This window comes from Lutra lutra, chromosome 18, assembly GCF_902655055.1.
Source record: "Lutra lutra chromosome 18, mLutLut1.2, whole genome shotgun sequence".
Lineage (NCBI taxonomy): Eukaryota > Metazoa > Chordata > Mammalia > Carnivora > Mustelidae > Lutra > Lutra lutra.
The window spans coordinates 30918027-30940978 of NC_062295.1; the positions used below are offsets into that span (position 1 = coordinate 30918027).

A 22952-nucleotide genomic window follows, 5' to 3' on the forward strand; every position below is an offset into this window, starting at 1 on the left:
AGAAACCAAACGTGGCAGATATCATGAGCCACCCACCCCAAACCCCATCTCCCTCCTCCTCTAGCAGACCTCAAGTTCATTCACAGCAGTGGGTATACAAATCAAACTAATATTTCCCAGATTCCTACACAGTTACTGGGGTCCACTGAATATGGGTCTGGCCAATGATACAGAAAAGGAAGTCACTGGCTGATTTACCCCCGACTGGGTGGGGATTACTTCTAGAAAGCTCTTTACATAAATACACCAGGCTGCTTTCCCTTCCCTTCCTCCTGCCTGGGTGACCATGTGATGCTACAGGTTGAAACACCAACTTGGGGTAAAAAAGGACATGTTTAAGGGTAGTAGAACAGAAAGAAGGAACCTGATCCTTTATGTCTTTGTTGAACTGACCTACCAGCCTCGGACTGCCTCCCTTCCCATTCGAAAAAATTTAAATTATGGTTTCTTTTCATTAAATAATTAAGTTTGGGCAAGATGCGAGCTTGAGAGCAGGGGAGGGGCCAAGGGAGAGACTCTTAAGCAGGCTCCACGCCCTACGTACCACCCGAAGCAGGGCTCGATCTCACGACCCTGAGATCATGACCTGAGCTGAAATCAACAGTGGGATGCGTAACCGACTGAGCTACCCGGGCCCCTAAATCTGGTTTAAAGTACAGTTTTTCAAGATTCTGTTGCTTGCAGCTGAACGCAAATCCTGAATGAATTAGGATCACGTCACAAATGACACAAAGCCAGAATGCTCCTAGACTCTAAACTCAGTCCTTATGGCCTCTAGAATCTACGGGAGAGTTTGGGATACAAAAAAATTCTCAGATTTGGTGAGTGAAGTTACAAAGCAAACAGCGAATTCCTGTCAGCATAACCTACGCAAGGAGCCAAACCACACTCAGGAGCCTGGTGGGAATGGAGTCACTTCAGAGCTAGAAAAATCTCCACGGTCAGAGCGACAGGAATTAAATGACGATGGCAAATGGGACGGAAAATCAGTTGGTGGAGGACCTGATCCTGGAATAAGAACTTTTAAAGACTTTTTGCTGAAATACACACAGGTAATGACAAAAACAAGTGAAAAGTTCAACAAACTTTCGCCGTCTGAACACACCCATGGGACCACATCCAAACACAAAAACACAGGACACAAATACAAATCCCGCATCCCCTCTCCTGGTCATTATCCCCGGCAGGAAGATTTTTGTAATGAGATTTTGCTTTCTTTCTTTCTTTTTAAAAATATTTTGTTTATTTATTTGACAGAGATCACAAGTAGGCAGAAAGGCAGAGAGAGAGGAGGAAGGAGGCTCCCCACTGAGCACAGAGCCCGATGCGGGGCTTGATCCCAGCATCCTGGGATCATGAACTGAGCTGAAGGCAGAGGTTTTAACCCACTGGGCCACCCAAAAAATGAGATTTTTCTTAAGGACTGCATGTGAAGAATAGGGACAAACAAGAATTTCCCCCAAAAAGAATGCGTCCAGGGTCTAAATTCATACTTCGAAGGCACCCTTACCCGCTTGTACCTCACTTTGGCATCACAGAACCGATTCTGGCGGAAAAGGTAGTTGCCAAACTCCCGCTCAGTAGCTGCCACTTTTAAGACCTTCTGAAGTGGAAACTGATCTTGTTGCTCCTGAGGACCAAAGACAAGGACACCGAGCAAGGAAATGGAAAGCCACGATAGCACGACGCGAGTGCTAGTACCGATGTCAGTTTCCCTCCTTCCGATCACGCACTTTGGTTCACTGCCATCTGTGAGCCAAGCCCTGGGCCTGGTGCCCTTGCAGACTTCATCTCTGCGGCTCCCAGCAAAAGTTAACGGTATTTATTACTACTCGCATTTTGTATGCAAGAGCCAAAAAAGTGGTCTGGTCCTTTAGTCCTCCCAGAGATGCTCCCTGAAAAAACATCGTCTTGTGGAATTAGAAACTGATGGAACTCGCCAAGCATGGAAAGCAGGTCTCACAACAACCATTTATCCGATGCGTTTAGCAGGCCTTCGCCTGCCCGAGGCCCTGCTGGTCTTCCTGGCCACAATGCTGTACCCTGGATACTTGTCAATCACCCACAGAGCCTCTTTTCAAACACGATGTCCTGGCCTTGTCCCTGCCTGAAGATTCCCAATCAGTACACCCCAGGTGGGCCTCAGACAAATGGTCACGGTCCTAAAGGGAGAACGGGGCAAAGGGTGACTAAAAGATCACCTCAGACTGCTGGTCCAGAACAAACCCAAGGGTGGGCCTCGGCTCGGAACATCTGCCCATACATAATAGCCATTGCTAAGACGGACATGTACCGGGAAGTAGGGGAACCCTCCCCCCCACTGCCACTGCCACCACCACACACGGGGTGGAACGCGGGGCAGAGCACCACCATCACAGAAGGGTTTTACCAAAACCAAACCCATTCTCTCTGTAAAAGATGGACAGCCGTGCTCCAGAACTTACAGCTGAAAGGGCACAAAACTCGTCGGACTCTGCAGAGTCCAGGAAGTCAAGCAGCTCGATCTCAAACAGGACGGTGGTGTTGGGGGGGATCAAGGGAGGACAGCCCAGCGCTCCATAGGCATAGGTTGGTTTGAACAGAAACCTGGCCAGCTCTCCTCTTCGCATGCTCAGAAGGCCCAACTCCATGCCCCAGAGTGTAATATCTGAAAGAGACAAAGAGTTTGAAGTTCGCCCGGCGTCCTGATTTACTATTATCCATTTCTTCCCCCTTGAAGTCCAAATCTTCCCACATCATACTCCAAAACTTCCACACCAAGGTCCCAATCACTTTCCAGTATATGTGCTGCTGAAGCGAGCACCCGATCACTTCTCCGTTTCTTTCCCACCACCTCACCGTCCCCAAACTGCAGCTTCTCTGGGCTTTGCAACGGTCTGGCCTCCCTGCCGCTGTTCTCCCAGTTCCTCCTTCCTGCGAGGAAGTTCCTGCTTCCTCACCCCAGGCCCAGCTTCCATCCCGACTGAACTCTTACTCAAACTCCAAGGCTCCCTTTAAATGCCCCCTCCTCCAAAAAGCCTTCCCTGATCTTCCCAGATGGAATCAACTGTGCCTTCCTTAAGCACTACCACAACACTACTTAACTGAGTTCATCGGATTCCACGAACGTGCTCTAACTTCTCCACCACACTAGTGGAGATGTTCTTTTTTTTAATTTTTTTAAAGATTTTATTTATTTATTTGACAGAGAGAGATCACAAGTAGGCAGAGAGGCAGGCAGAGAGAGAGGGGGAAGCAGGCTCCCTGCTGAGCTGAGAGCCTGAAGTGGGGCTTGATCCTAGGACCCTGAGATCATGACCTGAGTTGAAGGCAGAGGCTTTAACCCACTGAGCCACCCAGGCGCCCCTATCGGAGATGTTCTAATCGTCTGAGTACATCTTCTCTTTTCAGTATGCGTTATAGATAGATACTAAGTCCCCCATAAATTAACAAATAAACATTAACATTAACAATTAATCATTAACAAATAAACATGCCCTTTAATTCTCAGGATGCAAAGCTGAACTTGCCAGGTAAACCATTTCTCGAATATATACACCTCACTGGGAAATGTGTAAGAGAACGGGGCTGGTTTAGCAAAACCTGGCCTCCAAAACACCAACTCAAAGACTCCATGCTCTGAAGAGCTTCCCCAAAAGAATCCCTGCTTTTTGGGGCACCTGTGTGGCTCAGTGGGTTAAAGCCTCTGCCTTCGGCTCAGGTCATGATCCCAGGGTCCTGGGATCTAGAGCCCCGAATAGGGCTCTCTGCTCAGCAGGGAGCCTGCTCCCCTTCCTCTCCCTCTGCCTACTTGTGATGTGTGTCTTTGTCTTTCAAATAAATAAATAAAATCTTAAAAAGAAAGAAAAAGAATCCCTGCTTTTCTAGCTGCTCATCTCAACTTACCCTCTCCAAGTTTCATCAACCGAGGAGTTCTCCTAAAGCAATTAGAATCAAAAGGTTTGTCCATATGCTCCAGATATCCAGAATATTTCACTAGAACAGAAAAAACAATACAAGCAAAACAAACCAAGAATGCACAACTCTATGTCAACTCATAGTTACCAAAAACAACAACAACAACAAAAACCAAAAAACGATGGGATTCAATGCATTCAAACCATCTCCCGCCCTGATAGGAAAAATCTGCTCAACTTTCCGACGCCTGCCCTTTGGCTGTTTCAAGAGCTTGGCTGGTGAGCCTCAATGTCCCCTGACATTCATAGTGGCCTCACGCAAAGGGGAGATGGCTTCCCTTGCTTTCCTTTAAGAACAAGAATTTTAACAAACAAGTGGGTTCTACCTTTTTTTTTTTTTTTAAATAACCTTCCCTGCCCACCTCCCGAGGTAAGGTGCAGAACGCGCTTAAGGACCGATACTTTCGCGTCGCCAGCTGGGAGGCAGATGGTACCTAGCACGGAAGCATCGGGGGTCACCAGCTCTCCGGCACCCTCTCGGATGACGTCCTTCAGCACGCCCCGGTCCCCGGAAATGTCCAGCATCCTCCGACTTAATCTCTGGTACGGAGACTTGCGAGGAGAGACACAAAACCTCAGAGCCCCCCCCGCTGGCACCCCGACCCCGGCACCCCACGTCCGTGGCTGCGCAGCGCGAAGTCTCTTACCTGGTCAGATGCCTGGTCCCCTTGCAGGACTCCAGGGTTCCGCGCGCTCCCCCCCATCGTCACGTGGCCAGCCGAGGGCACAAGCCCTCAACCCCCTCGCCTTCCCCGCTGCGGTGGCCCAGCCACACCTTTATACCGGCCCCTCTCACGAGGATCGGTTTGTGCCAACGGTCACCAACGGCCGTGGGGCCTAGAGAGGTGCACCTGAGCACAAGGCGGGGAGTCCCCCGCACGTGATGGGACACGTGACCAGACGTACGACAGGACGCTTGGTGATGGGGCACGTGACCCGGAAGCGCGGAGCTTGATGGGGCACGTGGTGGGAACGCGGGGAGCGTGAAAGAGCTTGTGAGAGGGTCAGGCAGGCCATGATGGGGCACAGCATGGGGACCTGCTGTGTGAGATGGAGCACGTGGGGGTCGCAGTGAGCTGACGGCGCACACGAAGGGGACTTCCGCTTGGGCGGGGGGTGGGGGGAGGTGTAGCTGGCGCGTGGGGGGGGGCGCGAAGCATGATGGGAGACGCAGCGGCGACGCGCGGAGCGTGATGGGCCTTGTGGCGGGGCGTGCCGGGCGCCTGGCTGGAGACGTGTGGCTCGTGAGGTGGTAGGTGGAGGCGACGGCCTGAGGCGCGATGGGGAACGGGAAGGGTTGGCCTGTGGCAAGATAGGGTTCATGGGGGTGGATGTAGGGAATGAGAAGGGGCGCGGGGCTGGGAGGCGCAGAGTGAGAAGGCGCGTGACGGGGGCGGGAGAGCGTGCAGGGGCGTGCCACCGGGAAAGTTGTGCGAGGGGGAGCCCCTGGCGGGGACCTGTGGGATGGCGCGGGACATGGGCCACCTGGGTCTTCTGGTGGGGGTGGGGGGGAACCGGGGACAGGGGCTTCCAGGGCCCCTGACGAGAGCGCGCTGGGGAGGACAAGGTTCCAGAAACGGTCTGCTGCCGGACGCCGTCAGGCCCCACCGAAGAGGGTTATCTCCCCTTTCCCGCTTTTCCTGTCTTCCTCCTTGTATCGGATACATTTAGGCGCAGACAGGTCTTTAAAGTCCAAAAGCCAGGGGCGCCTGTCGGCATCCTGCTCCCTGCCGGGCAGGAAGCCGGCTTCTCCCTCTCCCACTCCCCCTGCCTGCGTTCCCTCTCTCGCTGTGTCTCTCTCGGGCAAATAGATGAATACAATCCTAAATAAATAAATAAAGTCGAAATGCCCAGTTCGTGAGAAAACAAGGTGACATTCCTCTCATTTCCCGTCGTAAGTCCACAAAATCCGGACTTGTTCCCTGGGTGTTAGGGGATTGCAGGGTTCTTGTCTCACCGAGGGGAAGAAGGAATCTTGTGGATACGAAAGGGTTGAAGTGAAGCGAAAGTGTGTTTTTTACGGATTTATCTTCTAAAAGACTCTACTTAGAATCTATTTACTTCCTTATTACTATTTTTGCTTTTAAAGGTTTTATGTATTTATTCGACGGACAGAGATCACAAGTAGGCAGAGAGGCAGGCAGAGAGAGAGAGGGAAGCAGGCTCTCCGCTGACCGGAAAGCCGGATTCGGGGCTCGACCCCAGGACCCTGAGATCATGACCTGAGCCAAAGGCAGAGGCTTTAACCCACTGAGCCACCCAGGCGCCCCTGAGCGTGGACTCTTGAGAACACCCTTAATGACTTAATTGTTTGAGGTTTGGTCATTTTCTAGGGTTACCCTGTAGCTGCCAAAGAAAAATACTCCCTAACATTTAGGGCCGGGTGGGTGGTCTGTTTCCTTATCTCTTGTTCACTCTGGCTCAGCGCTTCTGCCTGCCAGGAGCAGTTTGCCAGGGACCCCCTATGTCTCCCTGCCGACCTTAACCCTTTCCTTATTCATGGGGGTGCAAAGCAAGGATGGCCCCGCCCCCCGCCCCCTCCAGCTTGTTCCCTGGGGTCGTTCTTTGCTTGCCTGCTCCAGGATTGAGAGGTCGCCTGTCTCTCCTGCTCCAGTCTTGCCTTGACTACTAGGTTGTTTCTTCAGCTTAGATGTGTCCTAAAACGTCCCTCCTTAAATAAGCCTCCTTTATCCTACGTCTCAAAGGTGGCCCCGTTTCTTGCTCTTCACGGAAAAACGTTTCTCAAGAGTTGCTTCGAAGGCTTTCTCAACCATTGTATGTCCATCATTCATTTTCTCTTTAACCCACTTCAGTACCACTTGTCCCAACGCCGTGTCACCAACACTGCACCAAATGCCGTCATGGGTAAGACGCCTCTTTATCCACAGATTACTGGACTCTTGTCAGTGTTTGATGACGCTGATCTCTCCTTGAACGCTTTTTTCTTTTCTATATTAGTTTCCTGTCATCGTCACAATCAATTACCAGAAAACTAGCTGTTTAGAGTAATAGGTATTTATGATCTTACCTATTTATCGCCAGTTCTGTAGGTGAGAAGTCTGACAAGAGTCCCACTGGACTCAAGACAGCCTTAATAGGGGTTCTGCGGGAAGAACTTGAAGCCCATCCATGTTAATAAATCCAGATTTAGAGCTCTACACTTGAGGTCCCTACATCCTTGGCAGTTATCAGCCCGGGGCCACATTTAGCTCCTAGAGGCCCGTTCTCCTGCCCTTGCCCCTGGGCTCCCTACAGGTCAGTTAGCAGCAGCGTGCTGACTCTTCTCATGCTCTGAATCCTCTTGACAACTCTTCATGCCTTCCTGACTCTCGCCCAGGAAAGTTCTCTGCTGGTCTTTTTTTTTTTTTTTTAATTTTTTTTTATTTAAAAAACATTTATTTTTAGAGAAAGATGGGGAGGGGCAGAGGGAGAGTGAGAATCCCCCGGCCCCTCCCCACTGAGCATGGAACCCAATGCAGGGCTCAGTCTCAGGACCCTGAGACTATGATCTGAGCTGAAATCAGAAGTTGGGCCCTTAACCAGCTGAGCCATCCAGTTCCCTGCTAGTAAGGAGTCCCAAAAGTTTCCTACTGTTAAGGGGTCATATGGATCTGCTTCCTGGTGATTGTATACTCCTACCTTACCAGCTGTATCTTTTCAATTCACGCTGTTCTTCCTGATCTATCTACACAGTAGCTATCTCTGGGCTCTGTTCTCAGAAGCTTGCCCTTCTCTGTTCTTAACCCCAGAGAGATCCTAGCCATTCCCACAAGTTTAAGTATGTGATGTACTTAAACAGGTAGCATATACCGGCCCAGCCTAGAGCCTCCCCCGAGCGCCAGAGCACCGGGCTCCTGTGCCCAGTTGCCTTTTTCAGTGGTTCTTAAAGTGTAGTTCCCAGACAGCACCAGGGTTGTCGGGAAACTTGTTACAAATGCGAATTCTATTTTTTTTTTTTAAGATTTTATTTATTTGACAGAGAGAGAGATATCACAAGTAGGCAGAGAGGCAGGCAGAGAGAGAGAGAGGGGAGGAAGCAGGCTCCCTGCGGAGCTCCATCCCAGGACCCTGGGATCATGACCTGAGCCGAAGGCAGAGGCTTTAACCCACTGAGCCACCCAGGTGCCCCGACAAATGCAAATTCTTGAGCCCACCCCTGTGCTCCTGAATCAGGAACTGGCGAGAAGTCAGAAGCTTGTGTTTTCACAAGCCCTCTGGGTGATTCTGCTTGCCGAGGTCTTCAGACCAGGGCTCGTCAGTTGCTCCACCTGGATGTCCTCAGGTGTCTGACTCTAGATCTTCCCACCTACTGTTTCACCTTGATCAAAATTTTATGTATTAGGCTTCACTGTCTACCCACCCAGGTGCTAAAGCTACTGTGTATCCACGCAGTGGCCAGAGTGGTGGTTTAAAAATACAAGTCAGGTGATATTCCTTTGCTTTAAAGTCCTCCAGTGGCTCCCACTGCCCTTGACATTTATGATTACTATTATTATTATTATTTTCATTTAAGTAGGCTTCATGCTGGGCCTCAACACAGGGCTCAAATTCATGACCCTGAGATCAAGGCCTGAGCTGAGATGGAGAGTCAGTTAACTGACTGAGCTGCCCAGGTGCCCCGCCCTTGAAATTAAATCTAAACCTTGTCGCTCTCTTCTATGGGGCCCTCTCTGGCCACCCCGCTGACCTCTCCTGGCGTTCCCTCTCACTACGGTCCAGCTACTCAGGTCTCCTCTCTAGTGTAGCTTATACGTACTGAACTCTTTCTAGCCTCGGAGGCTTTGCATTTGCTGCCCATTGCCTGGTATGTCCTGTGGTCTTCTCAGTAGCTGGCATCTTTGAATCCTTCAGGCCTCAGCTCAACCGTCCATCCTCAAAGACACTGCCCTGCCCCTTTCTAAGCATCTCTCAACCCGTTACCTCCTGCCCTTTTTGTTCACTGCACCGTTTACTTCCTGCCTAGCATCTGATACTATGATGTTGTCTTATTTGTGATCCTGTTTCACTCTTACTACCGTAATATTACAGCTTCTGAAAGGACAGAAACCTCATTGATCTTGTTCTCTGATGTCTCCCTAGTGCTCAGCTTGGTGCTTGGTATATAATAGGTGCTCAATAAATATCTGTTAAATTAATAAATCAGCTTTCTGGATGCTTGTGCCGGACCTTGGACTTGCTTGTCATGGACTAGAGACTGCCCCCGCGGGCAGACAGGAATGCTTAGGCCTATGGGGGTTGTTCCTGCAGGTCTAGAGCTCTTCTTCCTTCCTTCCTTCCTTTTTATTCATCTAAACTGTTCTTTTTTTTAAGATTTCATATTCATTTAAGAGAGAAAAAGAGAGCTTGCATGCACATGATATGGGCAGAGGGGCACATGTAGAGGAAGAAGTAGGCCCCTACCCCTGGGCTTGACATGGGGCTCAATCCCAAGTCCCTGCGATCATGACCTGAGCTGAAGACGCTTAAAGACAACTGAGCCACCCATGTGCTCCTCTTTCTTTTCTTTTTCTTTTTTTTTTTTAAGATTTTATTCATTCATCTGACAGAGATCACAAGTAGGGATAGAGGCAGGTAGATGGGGGAAGCAGGCTCCCTGCCGAGCAGAGAGCCAGATGCAGGGCTCAGTCCCAGGAGCCCGAGACGACGACCCGAACCGAAGGCAGAGGCTCAACCTACTGAGCCACCCAGGCGCCCCACTTTCTTTTTAAAGATTGATTTATTGAGATGTTTGGGTGGCTTAGTCGGTTAAGTGTCTTCCTTCATTAGGTCATGATCCCAGGGTCCAGAGACTGTGTCCTGCACTGGGCTTCTTGCTCAGCGGGGAGCCTGCTTCTCCCTCTGCCTGCCATTCCCCTTGCTTGTGCTCGCTCTCTGTCTCTGACAAATAAAATCTTTACAAAAAATAAAAACAAGATTTATTTTTAGAGAGAGTGCATACAAGTGTGGGGAGGGGCAGAGGGGGGTGAATCCCCAGGCAGACTCCCTGCTGAATGTGAGCCTGACGCAGGGCTTGATCCCAGGACCCATGAGATCATGATCTGACTCAGAACTAAGAGTCAGAGGCTTAACCGAATGAGCCATGTAGGTACCCTTAGGGCTTTTGTTTCTTTTTCTTTTTTTTTTTTTCTTAAGATTTTATTTATTTATTTGTCAGAGAGAATATACACGCAGGGGGAACAGCAGGCACCGGGAGAAGCTGGTTCCCTGCTCATAAAGGAGTCCTATGTGGGACTCGATCCCAGGACTCTGGGATCATGACCTTAGCCGAAGGCAGGGGCTTTAATTGAGTGAACCACCCAGGCATCCCAGAGTTCTTGTTTCTTAATTATCCGAGAGACCCACTCCCACCTTTTTTCCCAATCAATAATTTTTACCACAGTACCATGCTTTGCATAGTATGTTAAGGCTATAATATTTACTGATTATTTAAAGAAATGTCATCAAATTTCTAAATCTTTGAAAGACTTTATATAAAAAGTTGGTAATTCAGTAATATTGAGCAAAGGAAGTGAGTAAAGGAAGCACATACTGGGTAATTCTGTTTATTTGAAATTCAAAACCAGGCTACGCCAATCTGTGATGATAAGAATCAGTTTAGTAGCTATCCTGGGTTCTGACTGGGGAGCACATAGAGTGCCTTGTGGGTGCTGGAAGCATTTGTATGTTGATGTTGAGGGTGAGTATACATTGTAATGTGTACATCAAGCATGTGGTTAAGATTTGCGCCCTTTATAGAGCTTCCGTCTCAAAAAGTATATAAAAATACCCTCAAAAACAGATTCAGAAAGAATTGTGTCAAAGCATGAGTCCATTCCTGTTTGGGGTCTGTAAGGTGTGGCTGGGGGCCCACTCAGTCTCCCCCCTTCCTCAAACCGTGGTCAAGGTGAGCACCTGCATGTTGGAATTATCAGCGTTGCTGGCCGAAAGGACGCTGCTTCCCAAATCCCGTGATGTGGCCCGGCGTCCACCTGATTCTGAGTGACCTTGAGGACGCAGGGGTGTTGCTGGGAAAGGGGGAGGAAAGGAGTAGAGACTCAGGGTGGAGCAGGTGTTCAGCTCCAGTTCCTACAACTCTTAGTGCCTCTGCCCCATCTGGACAAGAAGAAACAAACCGAGCAGATCTGGGGGACATCTCCACGGATTCTGAGAAAGCAGGTAGTTCATTGTGGGGGCTCTCCCTAGGTCTGCTGCTGGCTCTGTCTTGACACTTCTCTCCTCTCAGTGCCAGTCAGCTTTCACAGGGTCTCAGGTTCTCCAGAACAGTGTGGCTAAGACCGCAGTCTCTGCTTTAGAATGACCTGGGGGGTGTTTGTTATAAATGCAGATTTCTGGGGCTCACTGGAAATATGTGAAGGGGCGACTCAGGGGTCTCTTAACTGCGCCTCCAACAGCTGCTCTCCAGTTTGAGAACTGATCTAGAATGTGGGAAGGACCTTGGCTTGCTTTTGCTGTCCATTTCTGGGTCTGTGTAGCTGGAGGGCATGTTGTTGGTACACTCCAGATGACCTTGAAGACCGCCCTTTTTGTGTTTACCTCCAAATCTGGGTGGAAAATGTAGAATCCTATATTTCCAAGTGAGTTTCCCCTAATTAAGCCCTTTGCTTTAGAGACAGAAAACAGACCCAGTCATCGGGGTTTGGAATCCAGGACTGGAGCGCCTGTGGCAGTCTAATTTCCAGGGGAACTTGCCTGGAGATGGGGCCCCAGGGGGTGGAGGGAGCAGGCTTGAGAAAGTTGCCCTCTCTTCTAGCCGGGTACGGTGGATGGCGGGGCAGGTGAGCGTGCCCGCACTAGAGGACCGCCTTCAGTGCCCCATCTGCCTTGAGGTCTTCAAGGAGCCCATGATGCTGCCGTGTGGCCACTCCTACTGCAAGGGCTGCCTGGTGTCCCTGTCCCGCCACCTGGACTCAGAGCTCCGCTGCCCAGTGTGCCGACAGGAGGTGGATAGCAGCAGCCCCCCGCCCAACGTGTCCCTGGCACGGGTGATTGAAGCCTTACAGTTCCCTGGGGACCCAGAGCCCAAGGTCTGTGAGCACCACCGGAACCCGCTCAGCCTCTTCTGTGAGAGGGACCAGGAGCTCATCTGTGGCCTCTGTGGCCTGCTGGGCTCCCACCAGCATCACCGTGTCACACCCGTCTCCACAGTCTACAGCCGCATGAAGGTGGGTAGTGAGGCTGCTGTGAGCGGGGGAGGGTGGCAGGTGCTGGTGGTACAGGGACACTGAGTCCAGCTCCTGCCCTCTCTGGAACCATTGCCTGGCACAGAAAGGTCCCGGGCCAAGATGCCGGATCCCTCCAGCCCTCTGCTGCGGCAGAGCTCGTAGAGCGTCCGTCCGTCCGTCATGTTCTGAGCAGCTGCTCCAGGCTCCGGGAGCTGGGGACTCCTGGCCTGCGTGATAGTCCCCTGTCAAGTGCTAGCCCCTTCCCTTGCTCGGTTTTTCCTGGTAGCTCTCGTTCATATTTTGAGTGCTCCCCAGAAGACACATGAGGGCAAGTGCTTTGTTTTGTTTCCTTGGGTTTTTTCTTTCTCTTTCTTCCTTTTTTTTTTTTTTTTTTTTTAAGATTTTAAAAAATTTATTTGACAGAGATCACAAGCAGGCAGAGAGGCAGGCAGAGAGAGAGAGGAGGAAGCAGGCTCCCCGCTGAGTGGAGAGCCTGATGCGGGCCTTGATCCCAGGACCCTGGGACCATGGCCCGAGCTGAAGGCAGAGGTTTTAACCCACTGAGCCACTCAGGTGCCCCTTTTTTCTTTTTTTAAAAAAGATTTTATTTATTTATTTGACAGAGACACAGTGAGAGGGGGAACACAAGCAGGAGGAGTGGGAGAGGGAGAAGCTCATTGCTGAGCAGGGATCCCAATGTGGGGCTTGAACCCAGGACCCTGGGATCATGATCTGAGCAGAAGGCAGCTGCCTAACTGACGGAGCCGCTCAGGCGCCCCTCCTCAGGTATTTTCATGCCTACTGCCATGCCTAGCACGTAGTAAAAGCTTAAAGCATATTTGAAGATAGAGTGGATTCCTGTCCTTGTGGACTTTCGCCTCAGATCTAGCAGGTCCTCATTTAAGATGAATGATGATGATGATACCGTCTTAGGTCAATACGTTGATTTAAGATTTATGAAGGGGGTGGAGGTATCTATCATTGTACGTTGCAAATGAGGAGACCGGCTCAGAGAAGGTGAGGTCATACAGCTTGTCAGTGGCAGAGTGTGGACTCAGACTGTGGCTAGTTTTCTTCCCATTGCCAGCAGATCAAAGGAGGGCAGGAAGGATTCTTGGAAGTGAGTTGCTAGAGGGCATCTGGCACAGTGGGAGGGAGGGAGAGTAAAGGTCAGGAATGACAAAATACAGGTGATGGGGCAGAAAAAGAAAGAGCCTGGAGATCTGAAGGCAGAGTTCCACGGGTTCCTGGCTGAGCGCCCTGGGAGAGCCTCTGTTTGCGTCTCCAGTCCTGGAAGACAAGTATGAAACACGCACAGCTAGCGTGGCCGTCCAGCAGCCTCTCTTGCCCATAAAGGTTTACGTGGCATCTAATGTGTGCTCAGTGTTGTGCTAGAGCCCGTGGTACAATAGTGGGCAAGAGGTTTGGCCCACCCTGGGGGAGCTCACAGCCTGGGAGTCTGGCAGACAATAGCATGTGTTGGGTGCTACTGTCAGGGTTAAGGACAGGTGATGGGGAGACCGTCTCAAATGTAGCTCCTGCATGGTCTCAGGTGGTCAGGGAAGGTTTCCTGGAGGAAGCAGACTGCTAAACCAAGACCTGAAGCAAAGGAGGAAAAAAAGGGGAGGAAAGCATTTCCTGTGTAAGGACAGTCCTGCAAGAGATCAGGAGGGAGGGCTGTTTAAGAAATGGTAAGTTGTTCCTTTGAGCTCAGGGGAGAGTTGGGTACGTGGAAGCCAGGTCATGGTAAGGCTTGTGTGACATGTGAAGGGATTTGTAGTTTATTCAGAGGACCATCCTGGCTGGGGGTGGCACTGGAGGGTTTTAAGCAGAGTTGGGATGTGGTCCGAGCACTCTGCCAGAGAGTGGACTGGAGAGTGAGGCTGGGGATGGGTAGGAGACTGGGAGTAATGAGATACGGGCGGTGATAGAAGCCGCAGGAGGGGAGACGACCCACCAGAAGAGCCTGCAGCGTGACAGGGAAGACACGGAAGATGGGTTTAAGATTCAGGTAAGTAGGGGCGCCTGGGTGGCTCCGTGGGTTAAAGCCTTTGCCTTCAGCTCAGGTCATGATCCCAGGGTCCTGGGATCAAGCCCCACATTGGGCTCTCTGCTCCACCGGGAGCTTCCTCCTCTCTCTCTGCCTGCCTCTCTGCCTACTTGTGATCTCTATCAAATAAATAAATAAATAAAATCTTAAAAAAAAAAAAGATTCAGGTAAGTAGAGCACCCCAAAAGGGACAGAAAGAATCAACAGAGAGAGTAGGAACATGGCTAAATCTAGCTTCCTGGAAATCAGAACAGAGCCTTTTAATGAGAACAAGATCACTTGTGTGAAATGCCTGCTGAGGACTGGAAAGAGCCTGTTAGATTTAGCAGGAAGGATTGCTTATCTTGGCAAGAGTAGCTTTAGTAGAGTGTGAGAGGTGGAAGCCAAATTGCAGAGGAGTGACACCGAGCCCGTGTCTTACTAGCCCAGGGAAGAGGGAAACACACAGTAGCTTCGTCATTTCTGGCTTGGAGCCTGGTTTTAGATGTGGGTGTTTGTGATCCCGAGACTTCTCTGTGATGCAACAAAATCGTGTTCCTGTATTGGATCCCTTTCCTACGTTCCTGTTTTCCTCCTGTTGATTGAGATCTTGAGGTGGTTTATTTGTATGATTCTGTTTCTTCTCCTGGTGACCCAGTTTGGTGGGCAAAGACAAAAAGAACTAATCTCATCTCTCTGTGCCTCAGGAGAATTACCACTGGAATTCTGTCCCTGGGTTGCTGTGAGATCTGATGCCTCATTATTCAGAGCAAGACCCTGGGTCCATTTACCCTACACTGGCGTTCTTCTTCTTCTTTTTAAAAGATTTTATTTATTTATTTGACAGAGAGCAGGAGCCCACAAGCAGGGGGAGCGGCAGAGGGAGAGGGGAAAGCAGGCTCCCCACTGAGCAGGGAGCCTGATTCGGGGCTCGATCCCAGGACCCTGAGATCATGACCTGAGCTGAAGGCAGAGGCTCAACCCACTGAGCCTCTCAGGTGTCCCCTGGCTTTATTCTTTATTCAGCTCCTTTCCTGAAAGGATTTTGTGGCTGGTTTGTCCGTCCATCCCTCCCTTCCTCTTCCTCTCTCTCTCTTTCTTTCTATTTATTTTTAAATAATGTCTGCACCCAGTGTGGGGCTTGGACTCACAGCCAAGAGATCAAGAGTCACATGTTCTTCCAACTCAGCCAGCCAGGCACTCCTCTTGCTGCTGATTTCTGCTTGGAACTATCTAAGCTGGAGACCATGTATGTTCCATGGGCACAGACCAGCAGGGTTCCCTTTAAGTAGTGCAGCTGAATGGGGGTCTGGGTGGTCCTGGTCGAACCCTTAGGACTGTTAGATTTGAGGCCAGGGAAGCCCAGGAGAAGTGAGTTTACTTTAGCCCGGGGAGGCCCCAAATCCAGGCAGGGCCCAAGTCTGCTAGGGAAGGATTCAGGTCTTTATAGGGCGTGGAGAATCCCCAGGTACAAGCTGGGCAACTGTATGCATGACTGGCCTCCCTTGGGGCCAACTTTTGGTGCTGTCTTGATCAAATGTCCATTGACTGTAGACCTCCAGGTGACCAGGAGTTGGGTTGGCGGGTACCCAATGGCCAGCATTCCCTTTAGGGAGCGTCGGCTTCAGGCGGCTCATCGCCCCTCTTGGATGCTGTGTGGTGCCTTCCAGGTGGACGGTGTTTAGCGTCCGCCGCTGTGTCCTGAGGAGGGATGATCTGGAGATCCTTTTCTGTCTGGGTAATCCCTGCCCTCAGTGTAGAATATTTTGAATAATCCTAACTTGTTTTGGAGTCAAGAGTGCTTGGGTAGCTCTTTCCCTGGTTCCACTGGGAGTGCCTACGGCCATCGGGATGCTCCCTGGAAGGGTGAAGCCTGGGGCTGGCCCCAGAGAGCTGAGAAGCTGAAGGGGGGCGCTCACCAGGCCGTGGTGCGTCGCCTGCAGGAGGAGCTGGCGGCTCTCATCTCCAACCTGAAGCAGGAGCAGAAGAAGGTGGACGAGCATATTGCCAAGCTGGGCAACAACCGGACCCGCATTGTCGTGAGTGCCCTTTCCCCGCACCCTTCCCGGGGGCTGGCTGCCTTCCCTCTCCTGCGGAGCTCAGTTTTCATCGTTCTTCACAGAAATCCATGCTTTCGTGCAAAGCCGGGATTCAAAGCCTTCCAGGGCAGAGTGGGGAAAAGGGCAAGTCCCCTCAGGGGAATGAGCTCAATTGTTAGGACTCCGTCCAAGTTGGCCGTGTCCCTCGTGTCCTTGGGAATGAGATAACACAGAACCTAAGTCCCAGAGGTAAACAGCTCGAAGTGTGGGCACGACTCTCGTTCCCTCAGTGTCCGTTTGACCTTGATGGTGTGTGTGGTGCCCGCCTGGTACCTTGGAGCAGAGGTGTGGAAAGGCTTGGTGGCTTTCTGCTTTTCCTGAGTGACAGGCACACTGGGCTGGGAAGTGTTCTGAAAAAGACTCACGGCAGCTACGCTCTCAGTTTTGAGAGAGAAAAGGCACTTTATTGAGAGTATAAAAATCTAGTAGGAACAGAAAGAAGAAAAGGGAAATTGTACATTGATGAGGGCATAGTAGTCCGTAAAGGAGAATCAGACAGAGTTACACTGGGTGCTTAAAACATCCAGCCTCATTTGCTGGGGAGGCCCCGTGGAGACAGCCAGGCTGGAGTCCCGATAGAGCGGCCTAGGCCGAGCATCCTGCCCGCCGGCGGGTGAGATTTCCATCTGACCATACCCGCAAGGGCTGTGTTTATAGGGCAACTGAAGTTAAACGTTTGTTCGCCAATGTGCGGTTTGGAGCAAGCTGCATTCCTGTGTGCTTCCGTCTCTGCGTGCTCGGTGCGCTTGCCGCTTCCCCCAGATTCCGTTCCAGGGGCCCAGCCCAGCCTGGTGCTGGAGGGGATGTAAGGCAGGGTTTACAGCTCTTGTGTCCGGACCAGAAGGGCCACTTCTGACCCGACAGCCAGCTCATGTCCACTAATCAGGCTCCCAAGGTCACTTGTGCAGGAGTCTCACAAACAACATTCTTCTTCCCGCCTGGGCGTAAGCGCAGGTTGGCGGGTGGTGGCCAGCTTCGCAGGACAAATCCCAGAAAGTTCCATCCACACAGTCCAGGGGCGTGTGGAGCCCCCGCTCTTCTGGCAGTTGTGAAACAGGAGCAGAAGGCCAGTGTCCCCTGAATCTTCTCGGTTAACCGCCCCACCTCAGAGGTGCCCAGTAGAGGCTGAACTCAGGGTCTCACACGGAATCCGACTGTCTAAAGTCTGCTGTCCCAGAGCCTCGCGGACTTTTTTCAGTTATGGATCCTGTACTGAAGCTAAACTGCTTTGCACGTGCAGTAGTTAAGGTCGATGTGAGCAGAGCCAGTGTGTTTGAAAGGGGAGCCGGGGCCAGCCTCCCTCTGCCTCTGTTGCCCTCTCCCGGCCACACATGGGAGGCCCAGGCACAGTGCGAACACAAGGCAGGAGTGAGCCCTGCAGCTCCACTCCGAGAAGGAGCTCCAGCTGGAGGCCCAGGAAGGCCTCAGCTGCCCTGGCCTAGGGACACTGATGCCAGCCATAGCCGGGCGGTTCTGGTGGAGGCTCCACCTTTGACCAGCTCCTCCTCATCCCAGAATGAATCGGATATCTTCAGCTGGGTGATTCGTCGTGAGTTCCAGGAGCTGCACCACCTGGTGGATGAGGAGAAGGCCCGCTGCCTGGAGGGGTTGGAAGGTCACACCCGCGGCCTCGTGGCCTCCCTGGACATGCAGCTAGAGCAGGCCCAGGGCACTCAGGAGCGGCTGGTCCAGGCCGAGCGCGTCCTGGAGCAGTTCAGTAATGAGAGTCACCACGAGTTCATCCGGGTGAGTGGACAAGGGAGTGTCCCCCATGCCGAGGCCCGCAGGTCCCAAGACCTTCCCCCATGCCGTAACCCTTCTGTCTTGTCTTCCAGAAGTATCACTCCGTGGCCTCCAGGTAATAACCTCGGAGGGAGCTCTCAGCTTGGATCTGGTGGCTCCTCTCCGCGTACCGGGGCCTTGGCGGCAACTGCCCACCTAGGGCTCTGTCCTGAGCCCAGGGAACCCTGCCTTTAAGGCTCTCAAAGACCAATGGGCGGCAGATGGCGAACTGTGGTTGCATCGCTGTGGGTACCTAAAGCCACAGAAGCCCACACAAGCTACAGAAATAACAGGACAAGGTGACTGGGGTTGTGGGTGGGGGGAATTGGCAGAGCTGACGCACAGGTGGACAGGCTTGGGGCAGAGGACAGGTGCTGACCAGGCAAGCAGAGTGGGGAAAGGTCACGTGAAAAGGTGAAGCGGGGTGTGGGGCTGGGATAAAACGTTTGCCGCAGGGCAGAACGGGCAACGAATGGGAGAGGCGAGAGCTGGAAGGAGGGGCCACGAATCCTGAACCATGGCTCCTGGGAAGGGATTGAACCCGTGTTCCGGTCCCGAGAAATGAACAGCCATGCAGTTCTTGGCCTTCCCCGGGCCCCGATTGGGAGAGTCTCCGTGGTTTTTCAAATGTCCTTCAGTCTTAAGGTGGGTCAGGAACGTTGGTGTAAATGAATGGGCAGTGAAGCTGGTTGGGAGCAGGTGTGCGCTCCAGCTGTGCCTAGGGGCCAGGGTTGCCCAGTGTAGGGAAGGTAGGGCAGTGGTCCTCAAATGTTAGTGTGCGTCAGGACCGCCTGGAGGGCTCCAGGCGTCACTTTCTGATTCAGCAGCTCTGGGGTGGGACCTGAGAAGTTTGCATTTCTAGCAAGCCCCTAGGCGATGCTCCTGGTCTTGGGCCCGCGGGCCCTGGTGTAGTGTTTCTCCTTCCGGGAAGGGGGCAGGCGCTCAGGGCGGGGTAGAGGAGAGGAAATGACCGGCATCTCGAGTGCACAGTCTGCCAAGCTGCGACTGGTTTGTTGGACTTGGGTAAGGGTGAAGGGGTGGGGTTGGCGTGCAGCTCCGCCATCATGGTGAACTGTCCCCCTCAGAGCAGAGCTCCAGCAGGCCCGGCCTCTGGACGGCACCTTCAGCCCCATCTCCTTCAAGCCAGGCCTCCACCAGGCTGACATCAAGCTGACCGTGTGGAAGAGGCTCTTCCGAAAGGTTCTGCCGGGTGAGGCTCCGTCTGTTCTCTCTGCTGAGGACTGCCCTGCAGGGGGCGCGCGGAAGACTGGAAGGGTATTTGCATGGGTTAGTGGTGAGAGCTTGGCTTTGGGGTTCCACCAGAAATGCTGGGTTCAAGCTCAGCTCCAACTCTTACTGGCTAAAGACAAGTTGTGTAATTAAAAAAAAAATTAAAGATTTTATTAAAGGGCAAGCTCTCAAGTTGGGGGAGGGGTGGAGAGAGCGAGAATCCCGAGCAGACGCCCTGCTGAGCGTGGAGCCTGACATGGGGCTTGATCTCACACCCTGAGACCATGACCTGAGCCGAAATCAGGAGTGGGACACTTAATGGGCTGAGCCACTCAGGCGCCCCTGGTGCACGCCCTTTTCCTCAACCAGAATGCCTCCCTCACAGCAGTCCATTTCTCCCACCCTTCAGGAATTGTTCATGTGCTCAGCAGACATCCTTAGGGTTGCGTCTTCTGTGCCTGGCCCCTTCCTAGAAGTGCGCTCAGACACCGGGGGTGGGGGGCATTGCAGTTCCTCCCCTGAGGAGCTCGGGGCTTCTAGTCAGACTTCTTTGTGGTGGCATGTGCCGCCTTCTGTGTAGCTTAAGAATGCTTCTTTGATCTTTCTCAGCCCCAGAGTCCCTCAAGCTAGACCCTGCCACCGCCCACCCCCTCCTGGAACTCTCCAAGGGCAACACGGTGGTGCAGTGCGGCCTCCTGGCCCAGCGGCGGGCCAGCCAGCCGGAGCGCTTTGACTACAGTACGTGCGTCCTGGCCAGCCGGGGCTTCTCCTGGGGCCGCCACTACTGGGAGGTCGTGGTGGGCAACAAGAGCGACTGGCGCCTGGGGGTCATCAAGGGCACGGCCAGTCGCAAGGGCAAGCTGAGCAAGTCCCCGGAGAACGGCGTGTGGCTCATCGGCCTGAAGGAGGGCCGCGTGTATGAGGCCTTCGGCTGCCCCCGGGTGCCCCTGCCTGTGGCCGGCCACCCGCACCGCATCGGCGTCTACTTGCACTACGAACGAGGGGAGCTCACCTTCTTCGATGCTGACCGCCCCGACGACCTGCGGCTGCTCTACACGTTCCAGGCTGACTTCCAGGGCAAGCTCTACCCCATCCTGGACACGTGCTGGCACGAAAGGGGCAGCAACACCCTCCCGATGGTGCTGTCCCCGCCCAGCGGGCCTGCCCACCTCAGCCCCCCGCAGCCCACCAAGCTGTAGGGCTGCTGGTGGGTCTGCTGGGTTCAGCCAGCCCGGACGACATTCTTTACTGTTTGGAAAAGTCTTCCTGCCTGTTGTTCCTGGAAACATCTCATGATAAGAAGAAAAGGACCCCAATTCCTTCCTTGTCAGCCAGGGGCGCATTTATTAACCTTTTTGCCGGATTCTTCACCTGCTTACTAACCAGCAGAATCAGGCCGTGGCGTCTGTGGGTTAAGATCGGCTTCGCTCGATCCCTCCTAACCACGCCTTCTGCTCAGTGCTCTTTCAACAGAAGGTGGAAACGTTCCCACATCTCATTTCTCTTTGTCATCATGACCTTAGGGATATTATGACCTTCTCTTTCTCTTGAAATGATTTGCAAATATTAAGTGCTCTGCGCACATACTAGTTTATGCTCAGGTCTTTAAAATCAGCTCCAGCCTCTGGTCAGCCGGAAGTCCCCTCTACCCTGGGCCAGCTGGTCTGTGGTTGGTCACATCAGTCACCCCGTTACTGCTGTCTTCAAATACCTCTGCTGATCTCCCTCTCCCCTCTCCATTAGTTGAGAGGGAAATAACACTTCAGGGCAGAAGCAAGTAGGGTCCTGTGGGGGGGGTGGCCTATCCCCAAAAGCTGCTGGGCACATGGGAGCTGGCCCAGAGCCCCCATCTGTTCATGGCCGCAGCTGATGGTGCCCACTCCAAACCAAAGCTGGGACAGCTGAGTTCTCTCCCAAGAATCTGGAAGTTGGAAGAGTCCTCCAACTCCTCTGGGCTGAGTCATCTGAGACCTGGTGCTTTAGAGATGTTCTAAGCCTTGTGCCACTGAGCTCTGTGGAGCTGCCTGGGCGACTTCCCTGGGGAACCGCTCTGTCCTTGGGCCCTGGCGCTTACCCCCGTGGGCCACACAGGCAGAGGCCTGACCTGCAGCCTGAGTGATCCTCTGGGAACCTGGGAGGATGGGAGGTTTGGGAGGCACTGACTTCATCCCATGGGGGACCATCCGCAGAGGTTGCCTTCCAGGCTCTGATAAGTGTGAAACTTCCTGTGCCGCCTCCCTCTGGGTAGAGCTGTAGACCGATCGATCGTAAAACTGCTTAACTGCGTCTGGAACGGGCTTCTCAGCCACGGGAAGTCCCCACGCCCTGCCGTAGTCCTCCTGTTGTGGGCACCAGGGACCACGTGGAGCTGGCACATTTGGCCAATCTACCTATGGAAGTAAGAAGCTGTCTGAATTAAAAGGTGCTTGTATCTTTACTGGCTGAATCTGTTGGGCCTTGGCCTTGGTAGTTGCTGTTTGACACCTTGGGTGGTGGTGGCTGACACCTTGCAGACCTGGTTTTCGGCTGTGCAGCTCTTCAATTCCACGACCTGGCTGAAGGTCACGGCCCTGTATGTCCACTCTCCCTCCCCGCTCCTGGGAGACTGGCCCCAATGGAATCAAAACCCTCTGGCTTCCTGTTGGGTTCAGGGGAGGGGAGGGACTGGCAGGAGATCCAAGGGCAGGAAAGGGAGTTCAAGGTGCTTGTTTTTCGGGTTTCCTGCCTGCTGGGCTGTGGGCTGGCAGCTTTCCTCACCTAAGGGTCCTTGGCAGGTGGCTCCTTCCTCTGTTGCTCTTCCTGTTCCTGCAGGCCTGGCAGTGAGCGGTGCTGTCTGTCCCCGGCCCTGAGTACAGCGTCACCTCTAGTTTCCTTCAACTCCAACCATCCTTCTGTAAAGACCCCCTAAGTTCACCTCAGCCACGTCGTGCGCTCGCCTCTGCCCCCGGATGCCGACAGACACCGTGGTGTACCTGTGCGCTCACGCAGTAACTCCGCCGTGTGTTTCGCTGCCCGGAGGTCCGTGTTTGTGCTTGGAGCCAGGAGATGCATTCAATCCGGAGAAGGCAGACGAGAGAGCAGCCCCTTCGTTATGAGGACCGGCATGTCAGCTGAAAGAAGTGGAAATGGAGCAGAGGAGAAGAGCTTTGGGGCGTCCAGTCCAGGGAGGGATGCTGCCGCCGGAGCGGGCCGGGAGGGCCGTGGGTGCGGCTCTAGAGCACATGACCTGTTCTGTAGTAATGACAGCGTGGGAGCGCGAGGGCCGCTCGGGGAGAAAACTAGCCGGCGGGAAGGAGGCCGGAGACAGCAGAGCCGGAGCAGCTTAGAGCAGGTTTGCCAACGTAACGTAGACGCGAACCGGAAGGGTGTGCCGGTGGCGGAGGGGACGGGAGCCGGAGCGCCGCAGCAGAGGAGCTGTGCCCGCGGTGCCGCGACGCCCCAGCCTGAGCAGGCGAGACCTGAGGAGTATTTGGAGATTCTTGGTGGCTTTGGAGGAAGCCGTGTCTGTGGACTAGTGTGGGAGACGGACTGCAGGGAGATGGGCAGCACGTGAGGAAGAAGGGAAGGCGGTCACTGCTGGTTTTTGTTTTAAGCCGCTGGATGGGGAAGGGGAGAAAACGGAGTCAGTAGTTTGAGAGAAGGGGGATTAAGAGAAGGCATTTTTAGGGTAGAGGAGGCTAAAACGGTTGTCCTA

At 53.0% G+C, this 22952-nt stretch overlaps 2 protein-coding genes across 5 annotated transcripts in view; one reads left to right on the forward strand and one right to left on the reverse strand.

The window, feature by feature from the left end:
• Positions 1-4816, reverse strand: part of FKBP6 (FKBP prolyl isomerase family member 6 (inactive)) — a 29572-nt gene extending 24756 nt beyond the window's left edge. Inside the window, exons 1-5 of one of the 2 annotated variants that reach the window (XM_047714123.1) lie at positions 4604-4816; positions 4391-4508; positions 3886-3975; positions 2445-2647; positions 1511-1630 (exon numbers count right to left, since the gene is read on the reverse strand). In XM_047714123.1, coding sequence (XP_047570079.1) covers positions 1511-1630; positions 2445-2647; positions 3886-3975; positions 4391-4508; positions 4604-4660 — 588 coding nt within the window. In that variant the 5' untranslated portion in view covers positions 4661-4816. The remainder of the gene's footprint in view (positions 1-1510; positions 1631-2444; positions 2648-3885; positions 3976-4390; positions 4509-4603) is intronic. The other variant, XM_047714124.1, reaches the window with a different exon arrangement.
• A 296-nt stretch (positions 4817-5112) lies between these two features.
• TRIM50 (tripartite motif containing 50) lies at positions 5113-21704 on the forward strand. Of its 3 annotated transcripts, none has more exons than XM_047713849.1 (7): positions 5113-5208; positions 11707-12118; positions 16091-16186; positions 17762-17992; positions 18082-18104; positions 19114-19238; positions 19868-21704. In XM_047713849.1, the coding sequence occupies exons 1-7, from the start codon at positions 5150-5152 to the stop codon at positions 20455-20457; spliced, it is 1536 nt and encodes a 511-aa protein (XP_047569805.1). In that variant the 5' UTR covers positions 5113-5149; the 3' UTR covers positions 20458-21704. The 3 variants fall into 3 exon arrangements, with proteins under 3 accessions (XP_047569805.1, XP_047569806.1, XP_047569807.1); XM_047713850.1 differs by having other exon boundaries at positions 18085-18104; XM_047713851.1 differs by lacking the exon at positions 5113-5208 and adding an exon at positions 10312-11111.
• The last annotated feature ends 1248 nt before the right edge of the window (positions 21705-22952 follow it).